At 33.1% G+C, this 21,032-nt stretch overlaps 1 protein-coding gene across 1 annotated transcript in view; it reads right to left on the bottom strand.

The window, feature by feature from the left end:
* The window catches only part of LOC129228037 (probable insulin-like peptide 7), a 34,892-nt gene extending 16,358 nt beyond the window's left edge, over positions 1–18,534 (bottom strand). Inside the window, exon 1 of the mRNA XM_054862666.1 lies at positions 18,436–18,534. Coding sequence (XP_054718641.1) covers positions 18,436–18,466 — 31 coding nt within the window. The 5' untranslated portion in view covers positions 18,467–18,534. The remainder of the gene's footprint in view (positions 1–18,435) is intronic.
* Between the last annotated feature and the right edge of the window lie 2,498 nt (positions 18,535–21,032).

The raw sequence follows: 21,032 nt of genomic DNA, 5'->3' as shown, positions 1-21,032 counted from the left end.
AATTTGCATGCATATGCAAATCAGGCTTATTGAGGAAACATTTTTTAACAAATTTAAAAGAAATGGGCACAACTCCGAGACAAAATACTTAATCTCTCTGGTGCTGAAGTTTCCTTCTCAGAAATTGGGAAATAGTGTCTCCACTTTTGTATGAGTGGATTATGTATAGGACACATCGCTGAAACTTTGAGACTACTTAAAGGTAAAATAGTCTGTCTTCGCGACTTACAAAAATATTTCATACATCGAAGTGTCTCTGTTAACAGTTTTATTTGGAAATTTACCGCCCAATAACGTTGGAATGAGAAATAAGATAAGTTTCGCTCCTAAAATGATACGTTAATACTATTTATCTTTTTAAGTGCAGTAACTGCTCGTTATATCGCGCCTCATTATATCATTCATTCGGATATATCGAGTTTACATACCGAATCCTCTGCCCCTGAAAAATTCAACCTTCGCTCTAAATTTGAGATCACTTAAATAGTATGTGAGTGTACATTGTGTTTCTCAGGAAATTCCATTCTTATCATTTTCGCGTATAAATAAAATAATGATGTATTTCATTCTTCTGACTTCGCTACATCCTTAGTTATTAATGGTTCAAATCCTTATTTCACTGAAAAACCATTGGAATATTTCAAATTGTTTTTTATACTATTAAAAAAAGCAATATGTTATTTTGTTACTTTTGTTGAAAAGTTTATCAAAAAAAAAAAAAAAGAATAAGTTATACAGTTGGCTTTATGTTTAACGACGCTCTATTTAACGACTTTCTCTATTTAAAGACGACTTTTCACGGTCCTGAATGCTTCACTGTAGTTTTAGAAGCATTTTGTTTCAGGACGCATTTTACTTAAGGATGATTTTTTGTGATCCCTCGAAAGTCGTTAAATAGAGAGCCAACTGTATTTGTTGTAGAGGCACATTGAATGTTAGTTCAATCTAGTTTTAACAATCTCGATGATATCCTGTTTTCGGATATTTTTCAATTGTCTCTCGACAGGCGTGATATAACGAAGGGCTACTGTATACATGACAAATTAGTAATTCAAATGTATGATGTTGATATAGCACTAGCTGCGTGCCCAGCGTTGCACGGGCTACTCAAAAAATGAAAGAGATGTCCAATTGATGTTTTTGTATTACTCTGACATCAGTTTCTAAAGCGCTAAGGAGTAAATAAATACGCGTAATGCAAGGTTTGAAAAACACAAGGAAGTGCATATTTTGGCAAAAATCTCTTTAATGTTAATCATAGTTATCAATGATACAAGTTATGAGTATTTTCAATAAGCATAAAAGATGAAAATATATGCATTATCAACTATAATCTGTGCTCACGTTAAAATGAATTACATTTGATAGACTATATCTGAAATATTTATGTACAATTACAATCAGCTTTTTACATAAAATGACACACACTTTTTGGTTGATTACGTGAAACTAAAGCACCAAGACTAAATAAATACCAATAAGCATTAATTTAATACCAAGTCATCAGATTCCAAATTAGCTTTAGTTAAAATCCTTAAAAACAACTTTTTTTGTTCAACTCTGTTTCACTTAAAAAATCCAAACAATCTTGATTTAACGTGTTCTTTTAACGGTACAAAGTATATTTCAAAAGTAAAAACAGGAAGGAAAAAGAGACTTATTACAATTCGAAAACTCACCCATGTGACGGGAAAAAGTCCAGCAAAATAAACATAATTAGTCGCACATCCTAAATTTACCAAAATATGAGGCCGGTCAATGATAAACTTACACTACAATAAATAAACATAATTAAAGAAACAACTTTCATATGCTGAAAAGAGTTAAGAACGTTGGCTGTAAAAAATAGAAGGACAGACGATAAAATAAAGGCTACGTCCGAATAGGAGCAACCAATTTTAAACTAATTTAAAATAAAATTCTAAATGGAGACGTTGTTTTAAGATTTGGACAGCAGCCAAAAAAATCTCTTTTAAAACAATTATTAGAATTTTATTTGCTCACCCAGATTCAAAATGGCAACAGGAAAGAAATAAATGTTCCTGAATAAAGTAATGTTAATTAACGTTTTAATTAATATCTCCGCTAATTAAAGTCGTACAATTACGAGATTGGTCCTATTGTTTTTTCTTTGGAAAATTTCGAATTGATCGGTATCTCGTTTGACTCTCGATTCGCAGCGGTTCTCGAGAAGATCGATCTTCAGACAGACTGACAGACAGACGGACGCGAACAGATTTTAATATTATAGTGGATGAAACGAAAGCATTAAGAAGAAATATTGTAATTTGCTATTATATATCAGACACTGTAAAAACATTCCGAAACGTTACTGAGTATTTCCGTGTAATGTTTCGGGATTTCAATGGTTATTATCCACTTCCAGGAAATATCAAGAATTATTGTTGAAAAGTTTCTTGAATTTCTACAAGTTGCACGAATGCAGACTTCTCACTGTTGGGAAAAATATTTTTAGCTCCCAGTTTAAAGATTAACTGAGCGTATTTATAAAGTGCATCGGCTTCAATTAAATTTTCGATACTTCCAATTCTTGCTTAGCTTGTTTGCAATACTGCTTATGGAACTTTCTTAATAAATCAGGAAGGTCCCAAGCTATTATATTATACCTACTTAAGTTTACTCCCCAGAGGCACGACTTGCCTCAAACGGGAAGATTTCTGATTTTTTCAGGAGGCTTCCGCGATAATTTCAGGAAGGTTACCGAATTTTAGCGGAAAACTTTTCTGGTTTTTGCAAGATATGCTACTGGCAGAAATTGGGCACATCAGCTGCCTATTATTTTCCAGGAACGTTTCTGAACCGCTTTTACAGTGTATTGATGGTTTGAGTTTCTCATTCTAAGCTTTCTTCTAATTAAAATATTTGGATAAAAAAAATTTTTTGAAACAGTAGTTAGTCATACCTTGCGTGCAGAAAAAAAAAACGTGCAAAAATACGATCAGTAAGAAAAACGGTCTGGAAATGCATTTTACAAAAGAAATAATTCTATCCACAACTGTACCGGTGATGACCATTTCTTCATAATGGAACTCACTCAGAAATCTTTAAAGTATATTATTATGTACTACACGGGGGGTTGCGAGAATAGAAAAGAAATATGTTGATTCGATTGTTCTTAAATGAAAAACACGATATGAACATTTCCTCTCTACTCTTCAGAAAATTTGATTATTTTTAGCTGTCTAAAAGTACTTCGATGGAGATTAATTCGGAAAAATCGATTCAAAATGGTTGCGTGATATTTAAAATCATATAAATTTTTAATGCCAGTTGTAGAATTGAACTTCAACCTCTATACAACCAGTGATTGGATATTTTTAACGCATGCAACTAGTTATTGATATTCGGCTAATATCTAGTTAAATGCGTTAATATGTTTTGTTTACCAAAACATATTTCTATGTAAAAATTGGAATTTAACGTGCAGTTTATGTTTAGATAATGTGTATAGAATTTGAGTATAGCGGCTCTTTACTTTCTAAAATTTAATCATAAAGCAGATTTGAAATTGATTAATACATATGAAATATTTTAAACCGTTCCCACAAGCTCCCGTAAAAACTAAGGTCACTATATGAGGGGAGCTGACTTATCCGACATTTTGGTTCCAAAGTTGTCGAGGGGGGGGGGACAAACTTAGCATTTGTACAAAAGCCTCGTTGCAGAAAAGTGGTGCATAAGCTTTAGATGTGTTGCCTGATTGATGTTTGATGTTTTTATTCTGTAAATGACGAAAAATTAATTAATAATAACTAAAAACAAGTGAGGTGTGAAAATAAGGTTCATTACAGCAAACATTTCTCGATACATTTTTGTTGAATTGGTGAACTAAGTGATCTTTCCAGATTTACCTTAAGGGACATTTTACTCACCTTATCATCAATTGTTTTACGACTAAGCAACCAGAGAATATTCTAACGTATTTATAAATACTAAAAGCAAGATTAGATCCAAAGCTGTCTTAGAACCAAAATGTCGGATAAGTCGGCCAGTCTTTCAAGGGGTTCTAGCTAAAATAACGGACTGAGCTTTCGTCTACTGCTTCTCGTGCAGTGATATTTCCGGGCTAGAGAGTGCAAAGTTACAGCTAAAAAATCGAAAATAAATACATATATTGTACAAACATTTTCATTTATATAATTTTCCTGAATTAAAAAAAAAAGAAAAAAAAAGAAAATTTTTTGTCCGTTTTCTTGAAAAATATAAAATCGTTAAGAGGTTAGTTAAGCCTTAATGTAACAAACAGCTTTGAATGTATTTGAAAAGTAAAATCTGGCTTTAGTAGTACTATAATAATAGTTATTCACACTACGCTTTGCACCGCTTATTACTTCTTTCATATTTTAAATTTAGATCTTATTGGTTGTTTTAGAATTTACTGGAAAAAAAGGAATAAAGATTAACAGCAATTTTTGAATGTTGAAATCAGGAACTCATATACTAATTTTATTTCATACTTTCTATTGTGAACCAAGCTCATAGAGAAGTTGTCTTTATAACTAAGGAACAATTTTAATCCTTTATTTCAAAGGTTTTCGTTTTGAAATTTATTTGAGCTGAAAAAAAAAGGTAGTAACTTTCGTTTTAATACAAACTTATTGCTCATAAAGAGATAATGGTTTACATTTACCGTTAATTTTCACTAAATATCACAAGCTTGTTTGTTCGAATTTAAAAGCACTTTTGAACAAGTGTAGGGGAAGGTGGCCCAAAGTAGGTATGCCGCCGCATGGACAATGCATAGGTATATCGTGTTTTTTCTGAAATACTCCTAGTTTCAATCTGTCCCAGCGAAGCAGCGGTGAAGCGGCATGGCGTAGCCAGGCTTAAAATAAAAATAAATGATGCAGATTTTAAAAAAAACTGAAAGTTTTTAACTTGTGATTAATCGAAGACCAGTATATTTCGTCATTCTGACACCATCCACCTATAAACTACGATGGTCATTCTGTTAGCTTGTTTTTATTTTAATTTAAGGTTATAATTATTGAAATAAAAAACGTACTTTCGGCAAAGCGGAAGTGCTTGCTTTTTATATATATTTTTTGGCAAATGTACTGACTTATACTTATCGCATGTAAGAAGAATTTCTAACTTTAAAAAGTTATTTTTATGATGGCAATTGATTAGTCTGTTAATTTAATCAGAAATGTCTTTACGTTTTATAAACAAATGTGCTGACTTATACTTATTATAATACTGAATGACTTAATACTGACTTAAATTGAAAATCTAACTTTTTTTTTGTAATAGCAGTGAGTTAGTCATTTATTTCAAGCATTTATTACTTCATATTTGACTGAAAAATATAGCAATTCACAATTAGTTAAGCGTATCCGCTTTACCCGAAGGGCTTACCCGCTTTAGACCAACTGGTAGAGGTTTTTCAAGTGTTCGTAATATTTGATAATAAAAAAATGTTGGGTTTGAAAAAAATGCAAGAATCACTTTTTATTTTAAAGTTCACCTCTAGGAAAAGAGGTAGGATAAAAAGTCAAGAACTATCATTTTCGATCATTCTTCGTTAACCTACCCTATTTGGGCCAATCCACCCCTATAATACAAAAAAAAAGCATCTTAAAAATGCTTTTAAACTGCTGACTTGAATTAAATCAAAGAAAGCATCGGAAACCTGCATCATTCGAAAATATTAAAATGCTCAATATCCACAAATATATGCTTGCTTACATATGTTCAGCCCTGAAATGAGTTTGTTAACTTCATAACAAAGGTATTTATAGTTACCATTATCTGTAGGGGAGAATGGGGCTAGAATGGACAGATTTTGCATTTTTGGAAAAAACATATACTAAATACTGTTTTTAATACACCTGATATTTTTTTTAACAAAAATTTGCACTTTTGCACTTATTTTAATTGATATATTAAAACATTTGGCCAAACAGTTATTTAATGAAATTTTTTTCAAAAAAAGGTTGTTTTTGTCCACATTAGCCGCATGTCATGGGGCTAGTGTGGACAAGCTAAGGAGCAAGTGTGGACAGCTAAAATACTAATTAAACAATGTAAACAGTGGCTTTAAAAACACAAATAAATAAGTTTTAATCTTAATAGCATATTCCTTAGCCAATGTTAACCTCAACAAAGCATATTTTAATCTTACTAATATTATATATGCGAAAGTTTGTCTGTATGGATGTATGGATGTATGGATGGATGTTTGTTACTCTTTCACGCAAAAACTACTGAACGGATTTTGATGAAACTTTACAATAATATAGCTTATGCATCAGAATAACACATAGGGTAGTTTTCGTCCCGTTATGGGGGGCGAAACCCCCTTAGGGGGGCAATAAAACACAATTTTTGTATAAATTCTCTAATATTGGTATGAAAAAATGCTTGCACATATTTACATTATATGTCCATCGAAAGCTCTGATTTTTCTGCTGAAGATGGCACCTGTTCGAAATTTCTAAGTAGAATAAAAAACGATTTATGAGCTTTTTAGATCCATGTTCGAAGGCTTTCCTCAACTCAATACAGTATTTAGTGTATCATCTCAACTCCCTGTCGATAGCGACAATTGTTGTATTGTTGACTTTCTTTGCTTTTCGTGATTGTTCAAGGCTTTTCTCAAGTCAAATCTTGAAGTAAGTTTTGTGCACAAGATTGGCAAATAATACATGATTTGGCTGATGATTTTCCATTTAAACGGAACTTTAATGTAATTAATGATTTTTATTATTATTTATGCTGATTGAACACTTACTCATTATCCAAACAACCAGCAGATCGCCAAAATTTTTGCACCATGTAAACAAAATATCGCCTATCAAAGAATTTTCAAAAGACTTTTTTTACTGTGTTAAATAATCCAGCAACTAAATTAGGCAAATCCATAAACAGCACAAAAACTTCCATTAATTTTCCTTTTTGCACAATTTCAAACAATCACCAAATTTTATTACTTATTTTGGTAACATTTCGGATGAAACTGTTTAGCGTCATTTTATGGTGACCAAAAATATCTCAGCATCTGGCGACGATATCTCTGTAACGAAAATTAATATCATATCGTTTTACAAAGTAAGGAAAGAATGGGGGAGCATCATCGAAGGTACCCGGAAACGACTTTCGCAAATTCGGTAAAATCGCACCAAGAGCCACAATGATTGAAATTTCCCGAAATAACTAAAGCAAGTATAAGGGGATTACGAGCGCAGCTACTTTTTTTTAATCACTTCGTACTTCATTAGCCATACAGAGAAGGTTTTAGACTCCATGTTAAAAAAAAGTATCAACAGATTAATCTTTTTAAACATGAGAAGATTAATTTCATGTTTTTTAAATTTGTATATGCTTAAATATAGTGCTTTCGTTTCTAAATCAATACTACTTTGTTCTTTATACTTATTCCTATTTTAGTTTTATGGGTAAGGAAGAAACTCGATTTTTAATCACGTCAAAAAGATGTGTTTTAAATTCTTTCACTTAAAACAGAAAACAAAAGCAAGTAACGATTTTTTCTAATAATTATTACTGACCCAGGCAACGCCGGGTATTTTTGCTAGTTAATAATAAAAGTTTAAAATATTAATTCGTAGCTATGAATTGTCTAAACGTAAAGACACTGTTTAAAAGACGAATTAAAATGTTTGACAGCTATTCACTTTTATTTAGATGAAAAAAGGCTATTTTAATACAGAAGAGAATTTTTTTTTTTTACTTTACACTCTAATAAAGGTATCAAAATTAAATATTATGTGAAATGCATGTAACATGCACTGTAAAAACGATTCAGAAAAGTTCCAGGAAATTAATGGGTAGCTCCATACGCCTAATTTCTGGCAATAACGTCACTTGCAAAAACCAGGAACGTTTTCCACTAAAAGCCTTTAACCTTCGTAAAATTATACTTTAATACTTCTGAAGAATATAGTGATCTCCCATTAAGAGCTTTGTCAATCTGGACGGGTGATCTCCCATTAAGAGCTTTGTCAATCTGGACGGGCTGCCATCGAGCTTGAAACAATACACTTAATAAATACACTCAGTCAATATTTAAACTGGTAGCGAAAAATATTTTTCACTCCATTCAGGAGTCTACATTCGTGCTACTAGAAGTAATTCAGAAAACCTTTTGCCAAAGTTACTTGATTTTACGAGGAAATAGGTGAAAACCCGTGAAATCCCGCAACGTTCCTCGGAAACAATCAGTAACATTTCGGAATTTTTTTAGTGCGCTACTAGCAAGATATGGCGATGGTAGTTACCTTACAATTTCATTTAACAATGTTTGGGACGCAGATTTTCCATCGTGGAAAAATAATAATTTTCTGTGCTTCAAAGAACTAATTTGTTCACTTTTTTCCCAGAAGAAATGCATAATGAAATCAGTTGATTTCTATACGGCCTTTACTTGTCCAACATAGTGTGCAAAATGCTTTTTTTTTCATAGCGTTGACCAAGATCAAGTCATTAAAGTTTGTGTCAATGGTAATTTGAATTATAAAAAATGTGTTAAAATGACAGAATTCCTTGGTAAATTGATTTATCACTTTTCAATAAGCAAACTTATTTAGTAAAAAAAAAGGCTTAAAAATGTGCAAAAACACACAGAATCCTTTTTGAACGTCATCATTTTATCATTTTCAATAAACCATTTTATATAGCAATTGGTAAAGAATAAAATCACGAAATTTAATATGATAATAAATAAATAAAATCATTTCTGAACAAACTCATAATTTTACAGGAATCAATCTTATTTTGTAAATAAAACCTGAAATTCCGAAACACGGGACATAAAATCCTTTGTAATTAAGTGCATGCTTGTCAAAATTGATCTGATCAGGCAAATAACATAAAATATATTTAACTCCTTATTTTTTTTCTCACTGAAAGCTGCAATGAATTAGCGTGGGCATGAGTCCATAGAAGCCTCATTACCATGTGTCCACAGTAGCCCCATCACCGTGTGTCCACTCCAACCCATGGGGCAGTTTTTTCTTCTAAGCCTTTTAATTATTAATTAAAACTATGCACAGCAGAGTTGAATATCAAAATATATCTTTAACACACTTCTTTAAGATAAATTATCTCCTTTTACTTGAAAAAATAAATTAAAATAGTCTAATCTAATAACTAAAAGAAAAGCCAAAATTTACTTTTTCATTATGAAAACCGTTTTTTGTAATTTGCTACTGAACTACTGTTTGACCACGAATTGTATCTAATTTGGCAAACTGCCAAGTAAAGATCATTCCATCTGAATGACTCTAGCAGGGGAGAAGGGAAAAGAACGATGGGATTTTGATGCACGCGTTTTATAATGTCACTAGTGCCTTATTCATTTATTGCATTCACTAAAATAAAATGAGGAGAAACAAAAATAGTTACCATAGAAACAACAAAAAGAGTAAATATTTTCATTTCGTTCAGGAACCTAAAAGCAAAATGGTAAGCTTAAAACTTTGCTGTGAATAAATAAACCAATTAATTTTTGCCGTGATAATATAGATCAAATATACTTTAGATTTAAAAAATGTTGCTGTGAACAAATTTTCATTTTTGCAAAACTAAGGCTAAATAATAGAGAGGCAAAAGAGCAAATCTGAAACAAACCAACTAACATCCCTACAAACAAATAGATAGGTCCATTTCCGCCTATAAACCAGATATTAGCCTTTCCATGTAATCGATGGTCAAACATTATCAAGTATGATCCTTTTGTCGGATGTCTTTTCATCCATAAGCTCATTATTTTTTGCATTGAAAAAGGCGTTCCCTGTAACGCCGAAACACGTGTCTGCTGTAATTTACAAATTTGTGCTTCTTCTAACGTTGTTTTGTCTTACTTTTCATTATCAAGTATGTTTTCATGAAACTACGCATCAAAGTGCATGTTGGTGTAGTCATTAAGCATAAATTAACAGAGAAATTTTGAAAACACAAATAACAGAATTATTCCAGATGTCCACACTAACCCCCCTTGTCCACACTAGCCCCCTTCTCCCCTAACTGTTTTTTTTTTTCAACAATTAAAAAGGGGAAGTAATTGGCAGGCATAGTTGCTATTATTTCCACTGCTTTTGGCAACAATTAAAAAGCGAAACTGATTGGCAAGCATTATGAAAGGACAGTAACTTAAGACTTAGTCTCTGGGGATATATCGAATCAAAGTTTCTTTAAACTCGATTACTCGCCAAATATATCTCTCATTGTGCTTTTTGTTGCAACTTATTATTTTTAAACTACAGTTTCTCAACTCCTTTGTTTGAAATGATAACAAAAAAATATAGCTCTTGTAGAATGTTATTATGGCATGTACAGTAGGGTAGAACGAAAAAAAAGTTTTTATTTTCGAATTATAATAGTGCAGAAAAGTTGCGATTGGTGAAGACTTACAAAACAAAACAAAAATTTTTAAAATCGGATAATATCTTCCGATCCCGCAACGAGCCAAAACTTTGAAAAAATGGAAAATTTCATGTGTTTTTAGCGATTTTTTAAAAACTTTGCTCCAACGTTTCTTTTTAATACTCTAAGACGGAAAAGTTACGATTGCTGAAATCAAATAATACCTTCTGATCCAGGAACAAGCATGAAAAGTGAAAAAAAGGGAGAATTTCATCTTTTCTTAGTGATTAAAAATAAAATTGTTCTTGTTTTTTTCCCCGGTGTTACAGGGAAAAGCCTTTTAAAAAACCCTATATTACATATAAACATTAATTTATTTCTTTTTTAAGGTATCTTCTAAACATGCAAAACTACCATTCTTTACAGTAATGAAATATTTTCAAATAATAGAAAGTTATAAAATATTTACCAAATTTACGATCCTGTATACAAGTCTTATTGTTTTAAGTGTTACTTGTTGAAGCTAATTTATAATCAGATTTTTTGGAAAATTCGGGCATAATTGATCTAGATTTTAATGTTGCTCTTACGTAGCCATCTCTTGATTTAAATCCACACACTTTGAGGGAAGCCTCTGTCACTAGCTTCACACATCTTTCGACAGCTTGCGTATGGCAGGGGAATAGTTTTATATCCCAGTCGGGTATAGCGCCTGTTGCAATAAGACTTTCAATGTCTTTGTTAGGAACTTTTCGAAGAAAAGGTGGAGAAGATAGCTTTGTCGTGTTCCAATTAATAATCTCTGTGTAATCTTCTGCTTCAAAATTTAGAGATGGAATGACAAAGTTTCTAATGCTATTGACTTTAGAAACAGACTCCCTGGCTTTTAAGACGTATTTAAACGCTAGTTCTCTTATGTGCCTCCTTTCATCAAACACCATTGCCATTAATAAGTTTTCGGGATGCGCAAAGAAAGAGTTTCTTTCAATGACAGGGTAAACAACTTGTTTTGGATTGTCAGATAAGTATCGACAGGTTTGAATTGTTCTCTAAACATGAATGGCACCGTCTGCGAAATTTTTGCGGTTCTTCTTTTCAAACCAGACCGGCATATAACATCTCTAAATAAAAGTCACTATGTCATTTAACTCACCTGATGGGATCGATACACTTATGTACAGTCTAAAGACTCTATTTGCACAAGTGAGCCATCTGAAATGTGAGAGTGGGCCGGGGTCACGATTTGACAAATCATTTGGGTAATTGCCACCCTTTATTGCCTGAGATATATCTAAAAGATATCTTTGATCCTAGCTCAAGCACTTTCTGTTTACATCTGGAATTGTACAGTCAATTGCTTGAAAATCTATTACTGGCAGTTTTTCGCAACCTCTGAGTTGTTCTCCTATTGGTCCGGAAAACGAATTTGGGCCAGTTGTTCCACCTTCCAAATACCGAAAAAGATGGCGAAAAGGCAACTCAATGAAATGTAATAATCAAATAGCCCATTGCAATGGTCGTCCAATATAAATTTCAAATTGACGAATCGCGCCACTTTTCCACCCAGTATTGATTTTAGTACCATCGCAACCTACGATGGCTAAACCATCCAGTGAAATTCCTTGTTCATTTAGATATGAAACAATGCTATTTACTATGTCCTTGGCTGATCCAGAGTTTAGCACTCAAAGGACTTACTCGTAATTCTTTTCTGCGAAGATGGATTCATGTTTGAAACACGTTTAGCAGAGCAAATCGACTTCACACGCACATTAGAAACATTGAGAAATACTGATGCCAGCACGACTGCTTTATTCATTTAAGTAAGATACCTATAGACACAAGCCAACTCAAAAGCCCATAAATTCAAGATCGTGAAGCGCTAATGGGGCGTATTAGATGCATACACTGTACTGAGCGGCATAAACAAAATATAAGTCTCGTGGGATTAAAGGGCCATGTGGATAATTTTACAGGTAGGCTAATACTAAAATATCACATTTGTTTTATTAACAAACGTTCTTCCATTAGTATTTCATACCGAACTTATGAGGATCGTTAAACTAAAATTTAAAAAAAAGCTGAAAAAGGGCTTAAAGTTTACATTTTTTCAAACATGTAGGTTCGTTGCGCGATCGGAAGATATTGTTTTATTTCAAAAAGATATTTTTTTTTTGTTTTGAAGTCTTCACTAAACGTAACTTCTCCGTTTTGTAGCCTGAAAAATTACATTGAACCAAAAATGTTAAAAATTCGGAAAAAACCCCTGAAATTCTCAACTTTTTCGATTTTTTAGGCTTGTTTCTGGATCAGAAGGTATTATTCGATTTAAATTTTTTTTTTATTTCTGAAGGCTTTACCAATCGTAACTTTTTCGTCTTAGAGCCTTAAAAAGAAACATTAAAACAAAATTTTTGAAAAATCACTAAGAAAACACGAAATTTTTCATTTTTTCAAATATTCAGGCTCGTTGCGGGATCGGAAGATATTATCCGATTTTTAAAATTTTTGTTTTGTTTTGTAAGTCTTCACCAATCGCAACTTTTCTGCACTATTACGTTTCAAAAATAAAAACTTTATTTTTTTCGTTCCACCCTAATGTACAGTAATACACTATCTGCTTAGTTTTTACTCGTTCATCCTGAAGCCAATGTCTTAAAGATGCCAGATTTCAGAGGAATTTCGCAAAAGACTTTTAAATTTTCTTGTTCGATTAATTTTATGGATGCCACGTACAAAAAAAAGAAGAAGAGGAAGAAGAAAATACTTGGTTATCTGCTTACAAGAAATAATACTCACCGAACAATTGGAGTTGGTTTTGCTTCCAAACTTGATGTAATTCCATCTACGTATTTTTAGTCCTGGTTCTAAAAATGACTCCCCCCCCCCCCATCACGTTTGGTTGTTTAAAAAAAGCTCAAATATTTTTTATATTGAAAAATAGAGTGGAAGTTCGGATAAATTTTGACAAAAAAACTGAGATCATGTAATTATTTTTTTAATAGATATTCAACATAACTAAAAATCGTCATTTGGGTGGTCTGACTTATCACAAAGAGAATAAAAATCGACTGGGTACGAAGAAAAAACTGCAGGCCGTGGTCGGAATGAAATCAATAAGCCATCTTTTTTATTGTTAAAAACGAAAAAGCACGACTTTAAAATTAGCCGATCTTTTTTTTTTCTTTCTTAATGTGCAATATTTTGGCGTATACCACACATTATTTTATTATGTCGGGTGATTTTTATGACGAAGAAGGGATACTCTTTGACCTCTTATTAGAGCAATCTTTTTTTAAAAAATGCATCAGAATAGCATGGTAAGCAAAGCTTAATTTCTGACAAAAAAAAGTGCGGCTGCTCTATCTACAGAATACATTTATCGCATAAATAGTTTTGGTAAATGCCCAGAAAAAAAGAAACTAAGTACAAGAGTTGCTGACGTACAACTTGAGTTATGCACCCGGGGAAAAACTTACAGGCTACTCGGTTATAGAACATTTGATTTTATTTTGAAGCACATTGCGATTCAGCAAGAAGGTGGCAACATTATGAAAAATATTGTTAAATCATGGCCCCACTAGATGGCGCTGACGCTTAACAGGCCTTGTCAATTTGTGCCTTTTCTGTGTTAAACTGATGCAACTGTGATGCGCTCAGCGCAAGAGCGCTGAACGAAACCCCTGCATCCACCAATCAAAGGCAAGGTAATGGACACAGGGGTTCCCTGTAGCGTCCTGTTTGTTGTCATGAGTTTCAGCAATTGTCACGGCCTATAAGCGTAAGCGAAATTCAGTGGGGTCATGGTTAAATCAATAGAACATGCTCTACAAATATTTTATTTCTGTACTAATACTATAAAGAGAGAGAGAGAGAGAGGATTTTTGCATGTTTATATGCTCTGGGTAATCTCCGGAACCATTGCAACTGTTTGAAAAATTCTTTCACTATAAGAAAGGTGCATTCTTACTGAGTAACATAGGCTATAATTTATGCATATATGTATTTATACTATTTTTTTAAATCAATAGTTTGACTTCGCTACCAGTTTATGTTTCGCACTGTTTTATGCCACGTAAAAAATATCACCGGTTACCGCGCATTTGTAATAACAGAATAGTTAAAGGCACTTTTCGAACTGAATGCTGAGGAATGGGAACATATGAAAGAAAAAAGAATCGCGATGTCAGTGTAAGAACCGCCAAAGCCCTAACATGTATTTGAGCCTGCAGAGCAAGGGCGCCTATTTACAAAATTTTCAGGGGAGGGGGGGAGGCTCAAAAATTTTCCTCATGGTTTAGCAGAATATTTTCCCCATGGAAACCGAGTTCAGTACATATTAGAGATATTAAAATTTGCCATTTTTATTAACTTATTCAATTATGGCTGGAAATTTTTTTTAAATACATTTTTGTAAAAAAAAAGCACTAAAAGCAAGAAGGTTCTCATTTCTAAGTGGAGCTTGAGCCCCCCCCCCCCCTCCCTTGCGCTTTATATGGGCGCCCTTGCTGCAGAAAAAAAATTATATAGCTATCAGTTAACCTTGGACATTGCTAACCATTCAGAGTCACAGAATGTTTATAATGCAACATTGATTGGTCAGTAAATTCAGGCTTTTTTACACCATAAATTTATAATCAAGAAATTTTTTGAGAATTAGCTCCTCATAGCAAGTAGACCAAATACGAAAATGTTCCCTAAGTTTGTATGTGAGTTTCTATCCAAAATGGCGGATCAAGGATGGCCACCTAGTATTTTTTACCTTCCTCATTTCTTTGTTAAAAACTGAGATTTTTCAGTTCCGAAAAATTCTGTATGCTCTTGAAGTAATACGGTTTCGATATATACCCTAAATTAACCAAAACATTTTTTAAAATTATTGTTTTGACACTAAAAGTTAAAAGTGCTACGTTCTGCTTCATATGCAGCAGAACCTATGAGCTAATAAAACAAAGAATTTTTAATGGTATTTTTTGAGCATATTAACAGCAAAGTGATAGCTATGTGCCATTTATTAAACAATCTGGTAGCTTTTATTCCATTTGCTGGAACAAATTGTGCTATTTCAAGTTTTAGGAGTAGAATATGATACAAAAAATGCCATATTAAAGATTAAAAAAAAACTGGAACTGTTTTTCATGTATTACTATAAAAACTGAGGACTATAATTTATCAAAAGGGAACATATCCATCTTCCAAAAATATTCAGGAGGTGAGAAAAACGAATTAGGGTAAGAGCAAAATCGTTTTACCAACGACTCTGGGTACAGAATTAGAGCACAAAATCACAGTAAATCATGGCCCAGGGTATGAAATGTTTGTGTAAAAAAAAGAAGTAGATATCGCCATCTTAATTTTGGATACGTGCCCTTTTGAACGAAAACCTGAATGTTGAGAATTCCAATTTCACCAAAAACCCATAATATTTCATTTTTTCATATTCCCTTATTGAAGTACATGAACCTAAAAGTAGCGGATTAAAATTTGAAGATTTTGGACATGTGTTCCTTTGGAACTAAAAGTCTTCGTACTACAGATTCTTTCAGGATTTGTTACCTTCTGATCAAAAAGCCACACTTTACCCTTAAATGAAATAGGATTTTAAAACTTTGGACTTCTCGAGAGTAAGTGATTTGATAAAGGTCATCTGAAAGATTTAAAAAATGTCACAAAATGCTTTTTTTCTAAAAAAAGTGTATATGTTTCCTTCTGATAAATTATTCCTCAACTAATGTATAACATCTTGTTGAAAAAACGTACTCTTTCTACTGCACTGTAAAAACAATTCAGAAACGTTCCTGGAAAGTAATTGGTATCTGATATGCCCAATTTCTGCCAGTAACATGTCTTGCAAAAAGCAGGAATATTTTCCGCTAAAATTCAGTAACCTTTATGAAAATATCCTGGAAGCTTCCTGAAAAGTTCAGAAATTTTCTCGTTTAAAGCCAGTCGTGTCTGAACTTTAGACAGTCTGGAATTTTAGAGCAAACATAGGTAGGTATAATAAAATAGCTTGGTACTTTCCTAATTTATCGAGGAAGTTCTAAAAGCATTGCCTCAAACACGACCAAAGCTAAGACTGAATTGCAATTAAGTATCAAAAATTTTTCCCGTCTGCAGCTCTAGCAAAGCTATGTAGTCCCATGGACTTATTCTCTCCCTTTGGGTGCTTATTCAGCCTGGACGGCCATAATCGAGCTGAAGCCGAAAATATTTTTCCCAACAGTGAGGAGTCTGCATTCGTGCAACATGTAGCAATTCAGGAAACTTTTTGAGCATGATACTTGATTTTATCAGGAAGTGAATAAAAACCATTGAAATCCCTTAACGTTACGCGGAAATACTCAGTAACGTTTCGGATTTTTTTTTTTACAGTGTGGACTGCGTTAGAGCCATAACGTTTTGCAAACCTAAGGCGATCTCCCGATATAGTATTTGTTCTTTCATGTAGCAACACTATGGACGGATGCCATTACTTCGATTTAATGTTTCATTTTCATTTTTAGTTCTTATTTGGTATCGCAAAAGTAATTTGAACCCTGGTACAATTTATGGGTAGTTTCAATTAGCTAACCAGATTGAATTTTCAAAAGAAAATTTTGCACTTTGGGCAAAATAACCAATTGGCAGATCATAATGCTCAGATTTTTGCAGAGAAATGTAAGTCAAACAGAAGCAGGAATTCATGCAGAATACATAGCATTTTTTTAGAATTGAAAAATAACAACTATTGACTTAAGATATGAGGGAAAATATCAATTACGGCAAAAGCACTTGGTCGCCATCTTTGATTCGCCATTTTGTATACAAGCTCATATGGGAAAATAGGGAACTTTTCAGGATTCGTTCTACACATGCTCATGAACTAATCCTGAAAAATTCAGCTAATTGTAAATTTGTGGTGCATCGATCCTGTTTTTGGGCTAAATTTACTGGGCTGTTACTAGATGTACTTTTATTTTCCTAAGATCTTCAGAAAAACTGAGTTGCTGTGAAAATGAAAAGTAAAAACGGATAAAATAATCTTTCCCGAAGTCTTCCGCATTAAACCTTCTAGAGTTCATTTTGATTTTGATTTTCCATTTTTTTTAAATTCAAATACAGGGGCCACCGCTAATATGAATCAAACTTGTTCTAAACAGTTTTGATTCCATAAAGCGGCAGATTCAATAAAGTTGGATTTTGTTTTGTTTTTGACGATTTGATTCTTTAAAGCGGTTGATTCAATTGACAACTGATTCAATAACTGATGTCCACTGCATACCAAAAAACTTGAAGTCATGATTAGTTTAATCCAATAATATATCTGGCAACAAAACAGGAAACTTTTTAGCTAAAAGTCAGTCTCCTTCCAGAAATTAGCCAATAACATTTCCGAAGAATTCAGAAACCTTTCTAATAAAAGCTAATTATGCTTTTGGAATATATCAGGAACCATTCAGAGAACGTTATGGACATTTAGAGTATATTTATTAGATTGGCGCCTTAATATTTGTTAGGCAAGCTCCTCAAGTGAATATCGCCGAAATTATGGTAGACCTGCACGCAAAAAGCGAGCAGCTTATTAAATTGCAATTTTCAGACAGCGACAGTATCCAGAGACTACATTTCGCCCCTGTTTGGACTTAGATAATCCAGGGGGACCATAACTGTGTTGAACGCGAAACACATAAAAAAGAAATTGCGCACATCTTCATATTGGTAAATACATATGTTTTTTACAACAGTGAGAAGTTTGCATTCATGAAACTTATAGCTATTCAGGAAACGTTTTCGCAAACATACTTGTTTTTCGCGAGAAACTCGTAAATTCCTGGAACGTTTTCAAGAACTGATGAGTGACGTTTCGAAATTTTCTTACGGTGTGGGGTAAATACTGAAACAAAGTAAAAATATTCTGAAAATATTCAGCAATTAATCAATTAGATTTAGTTATTAGATTTAAAAGGCACATCTTTAATAATAAAAATTATGCTTACATTCTTCTTAACTCAAATATGTATACTATACAATATTAGTTCCCACACAAACAGTCGTTTCCCGTTTTCCAAGATAGATACCAAAAAATACAAAAGAATTCTATTTGCTTACCTGTGTGCTTGCGGGAGCTGTGGTGCGGCATTCATCCCAAATTATCGCAAAGTCAGATCGCACCCCCTCATATAAAAAGCCTTCTTCCCCCCTCGCTCGGTTTAAAGAGGCGTGTTCCAATACCTCTCCTCCAATCACTTTCCTGCTCCCACCCACGCATTTCCAGGAACACTCTGCTTCACCCCCTTTTAACCCACATGAGGATGAGTGAAATGTAAATCACTTTTTCTCTTTCTCTCTTTAAAAGTTTCTTCGTCGCATAAGTAGCGATTTTCACCTTTTGGGAAAATAAATAAATAACAAAATACAGTAGAACATCGTTTATTCGCAACTCGTTTATCTGTATCTCCGGATTATCCGGATCAAATGTGTAGCATTTTAATAAAAATTACGCTTTCATCTAGATAATTTCAAATTATGATAGCAAATAACGTAACTATAAGACGCCAAATATTCGCTTTTTGCTTTGTTCAAATCTACAGCTTTTTCATATTGTATATAGTAACATAACAAGTGGCGAATACAAGGGGAGGGTCATGGGGGTCATGACCCACCCCCCTAATTCGTCAACAATATTATCCGTCCACACTGTGTTCAAACAGTTTATAAATAAAATGCAAACAATTTCAGCAATCTTTTCAATTCATTAAATATTTCTGGGAGTAAATATTTGAAATATTACTTCCTTTTACTGCTAATGGTGTTAATCAGTAACTTTATGCTTTACTAAGTGCCTTATTGTCTGATTTGGTGCTTTTTATTGTCCCCCAAGCAGTTTCAAAATTGTTTCGTACCCAAAACCGTATGTTCATTCATGGGGGGGGGGTCATTCTACTACTTGACCCCCCCCCCCCATGGTAGTCTGTATCCGCCCCTGAACATAACTGTGAAATAAAATACTCGTAATCTAACAAACACCACTGCAGCTGAACTATGATGAAACGTAGATTGACTTTGCTTTATTCAAACTACTCACTGGTTTGAACCAGAAGACAGAAGACCAATTATTTTTTAAGAAAATATGTGAAAAATCGTTTTGATATTTTTTAATGTGTTTTAACAATATTATATTTAGTTTTATTGTAAAATAGGCTTTTTTTTTGTCGTGATGAACGGCAAGTCAGCTCATTTAAGGATTTGCTTTGCTTATCACCCATATTACTGTCTAACCACGGATTGCATGGAAAGGCAAACATCCGGTTTACAAGCGGAAATGGAAGCATCTATTAGTTTTCAGGGATGTCAGATTTTGCAGATGTATGTTAGCCTCTAAATTAAGCAGAGCCTGATTCAAATGAGCGCATAAAATTTTTAATTTTCCCCCTCATTCAGATGGAGTAGCCTTAACTGGATGTTTGCCAATTCCATACAATCCGTGGTCAAACAGTATTTAGATTATTTTTGGTCCCACTTAGTCCGGATATACGAAGTTGTACTGAAAGAAAATAAGCGTCGTCTTGGGAAATGAATTCTGTAATCTAAAGCAAGTATACAAACAACAACATTTTTTTAAAAGCAGAAATTGAGAAAAAAAAAAATGCTGACATGAGTTTTGGGTCTTCGAGGAGTCCGTTTTTAATGCATAGAAAACATCTAGATGCAAAGACTTCCAAACAAGAAAAGACTACAAATAAGGCGGTGAGATGCAAAGGGGTGTAAGTGGACATTTTCAAAATATTGCGTTCTGTGCTGGGCGGTCATTCCAAGCTCGTCAGCTTGTGACGTAGAAATGTTGCAAAGTAGCATTCTAATCTACTCGAACTCAGCTTGCGGCTAGGTTCGAGTAGATTAGAATACAACTTTGCGACATTTCTACGTCACATCCGATCACGTGAGCGAAAATCTCGATCTTGCAAGCTAACGAGCATGGAATGACCGCCCACTGGTGTCATCAGTGAATGGCATTTCATACTTGTGATATCATGAGCAGAAGCGTAAAAAATAAAACTAAATCTGCGCACCGATTGAATTTTTTTTCTTTTTTAATACTTAACTTCGTCAAATTATTTAAAAACTGGTTAAAACCCATGATTTTAAGCATGCTCTTTCAGAATAAAATACTTTAAAATTTCGGAAACAACCCATTTTCGGATGACTTCTGCTTGTATGCTTTAGAAAAACTAGATGACCTGTCTCTTCCCGCTGTCTAAAAAAGGAAGAAAAGAAAGAATACATTTAATCCAGCAATAGTTTTTGCATGTGGAATATAATTCAAAAACAACAGTTTTTACTCAAAGCTCCTAAAAGCGTAGTTTTTAAAATGAAGAATAAATTTAAAAATGAAGTTCATAAAGTACAATGACCTTTGCACATATTTTTTAACCAAAAAAGCAACATCTGAAAATTTCTTCCCAATCACGAGTTCAGATTATCAAATTACAAGCTGCAGCAAAAAAAAAAAAATCAGAATGAGAAAAATATTTCGTAAAAAAAAAAATAAATAACAGAAAAAAAAAAAAACATGAAATAGCAGGACAGCATTTGAAACACAATGCCATTTTCTCCTTTTAATTTTTCGTGTGAGAAATTGAAACAAATGCATCTACAAAATGAACATCTGTTGCTTTCAAATGATTAAAGATAATAACGAGATTAAG

The sequence above is a fragment of the Uloborus diversus genome, chromosome 8, assembly GCF_026930045.1.
Source record: "Uloborus diversus isolate 005 chromosome 8, Udiv.v.3.1, whole genome shotgun sequence".
Classification (NCBI taxonomy): domain Eukaryota; kingdom Metazoa; phylum Arthropoda; class Arachnida; order Araneae; family Uloboridae; genus Uloborus; species Uloborus diversus.
The sequence above is the reverse complement of the archived record's forward strand: the minus strand, read 5'-3'. Positions and strand labels throughout refer to the sequence as shown.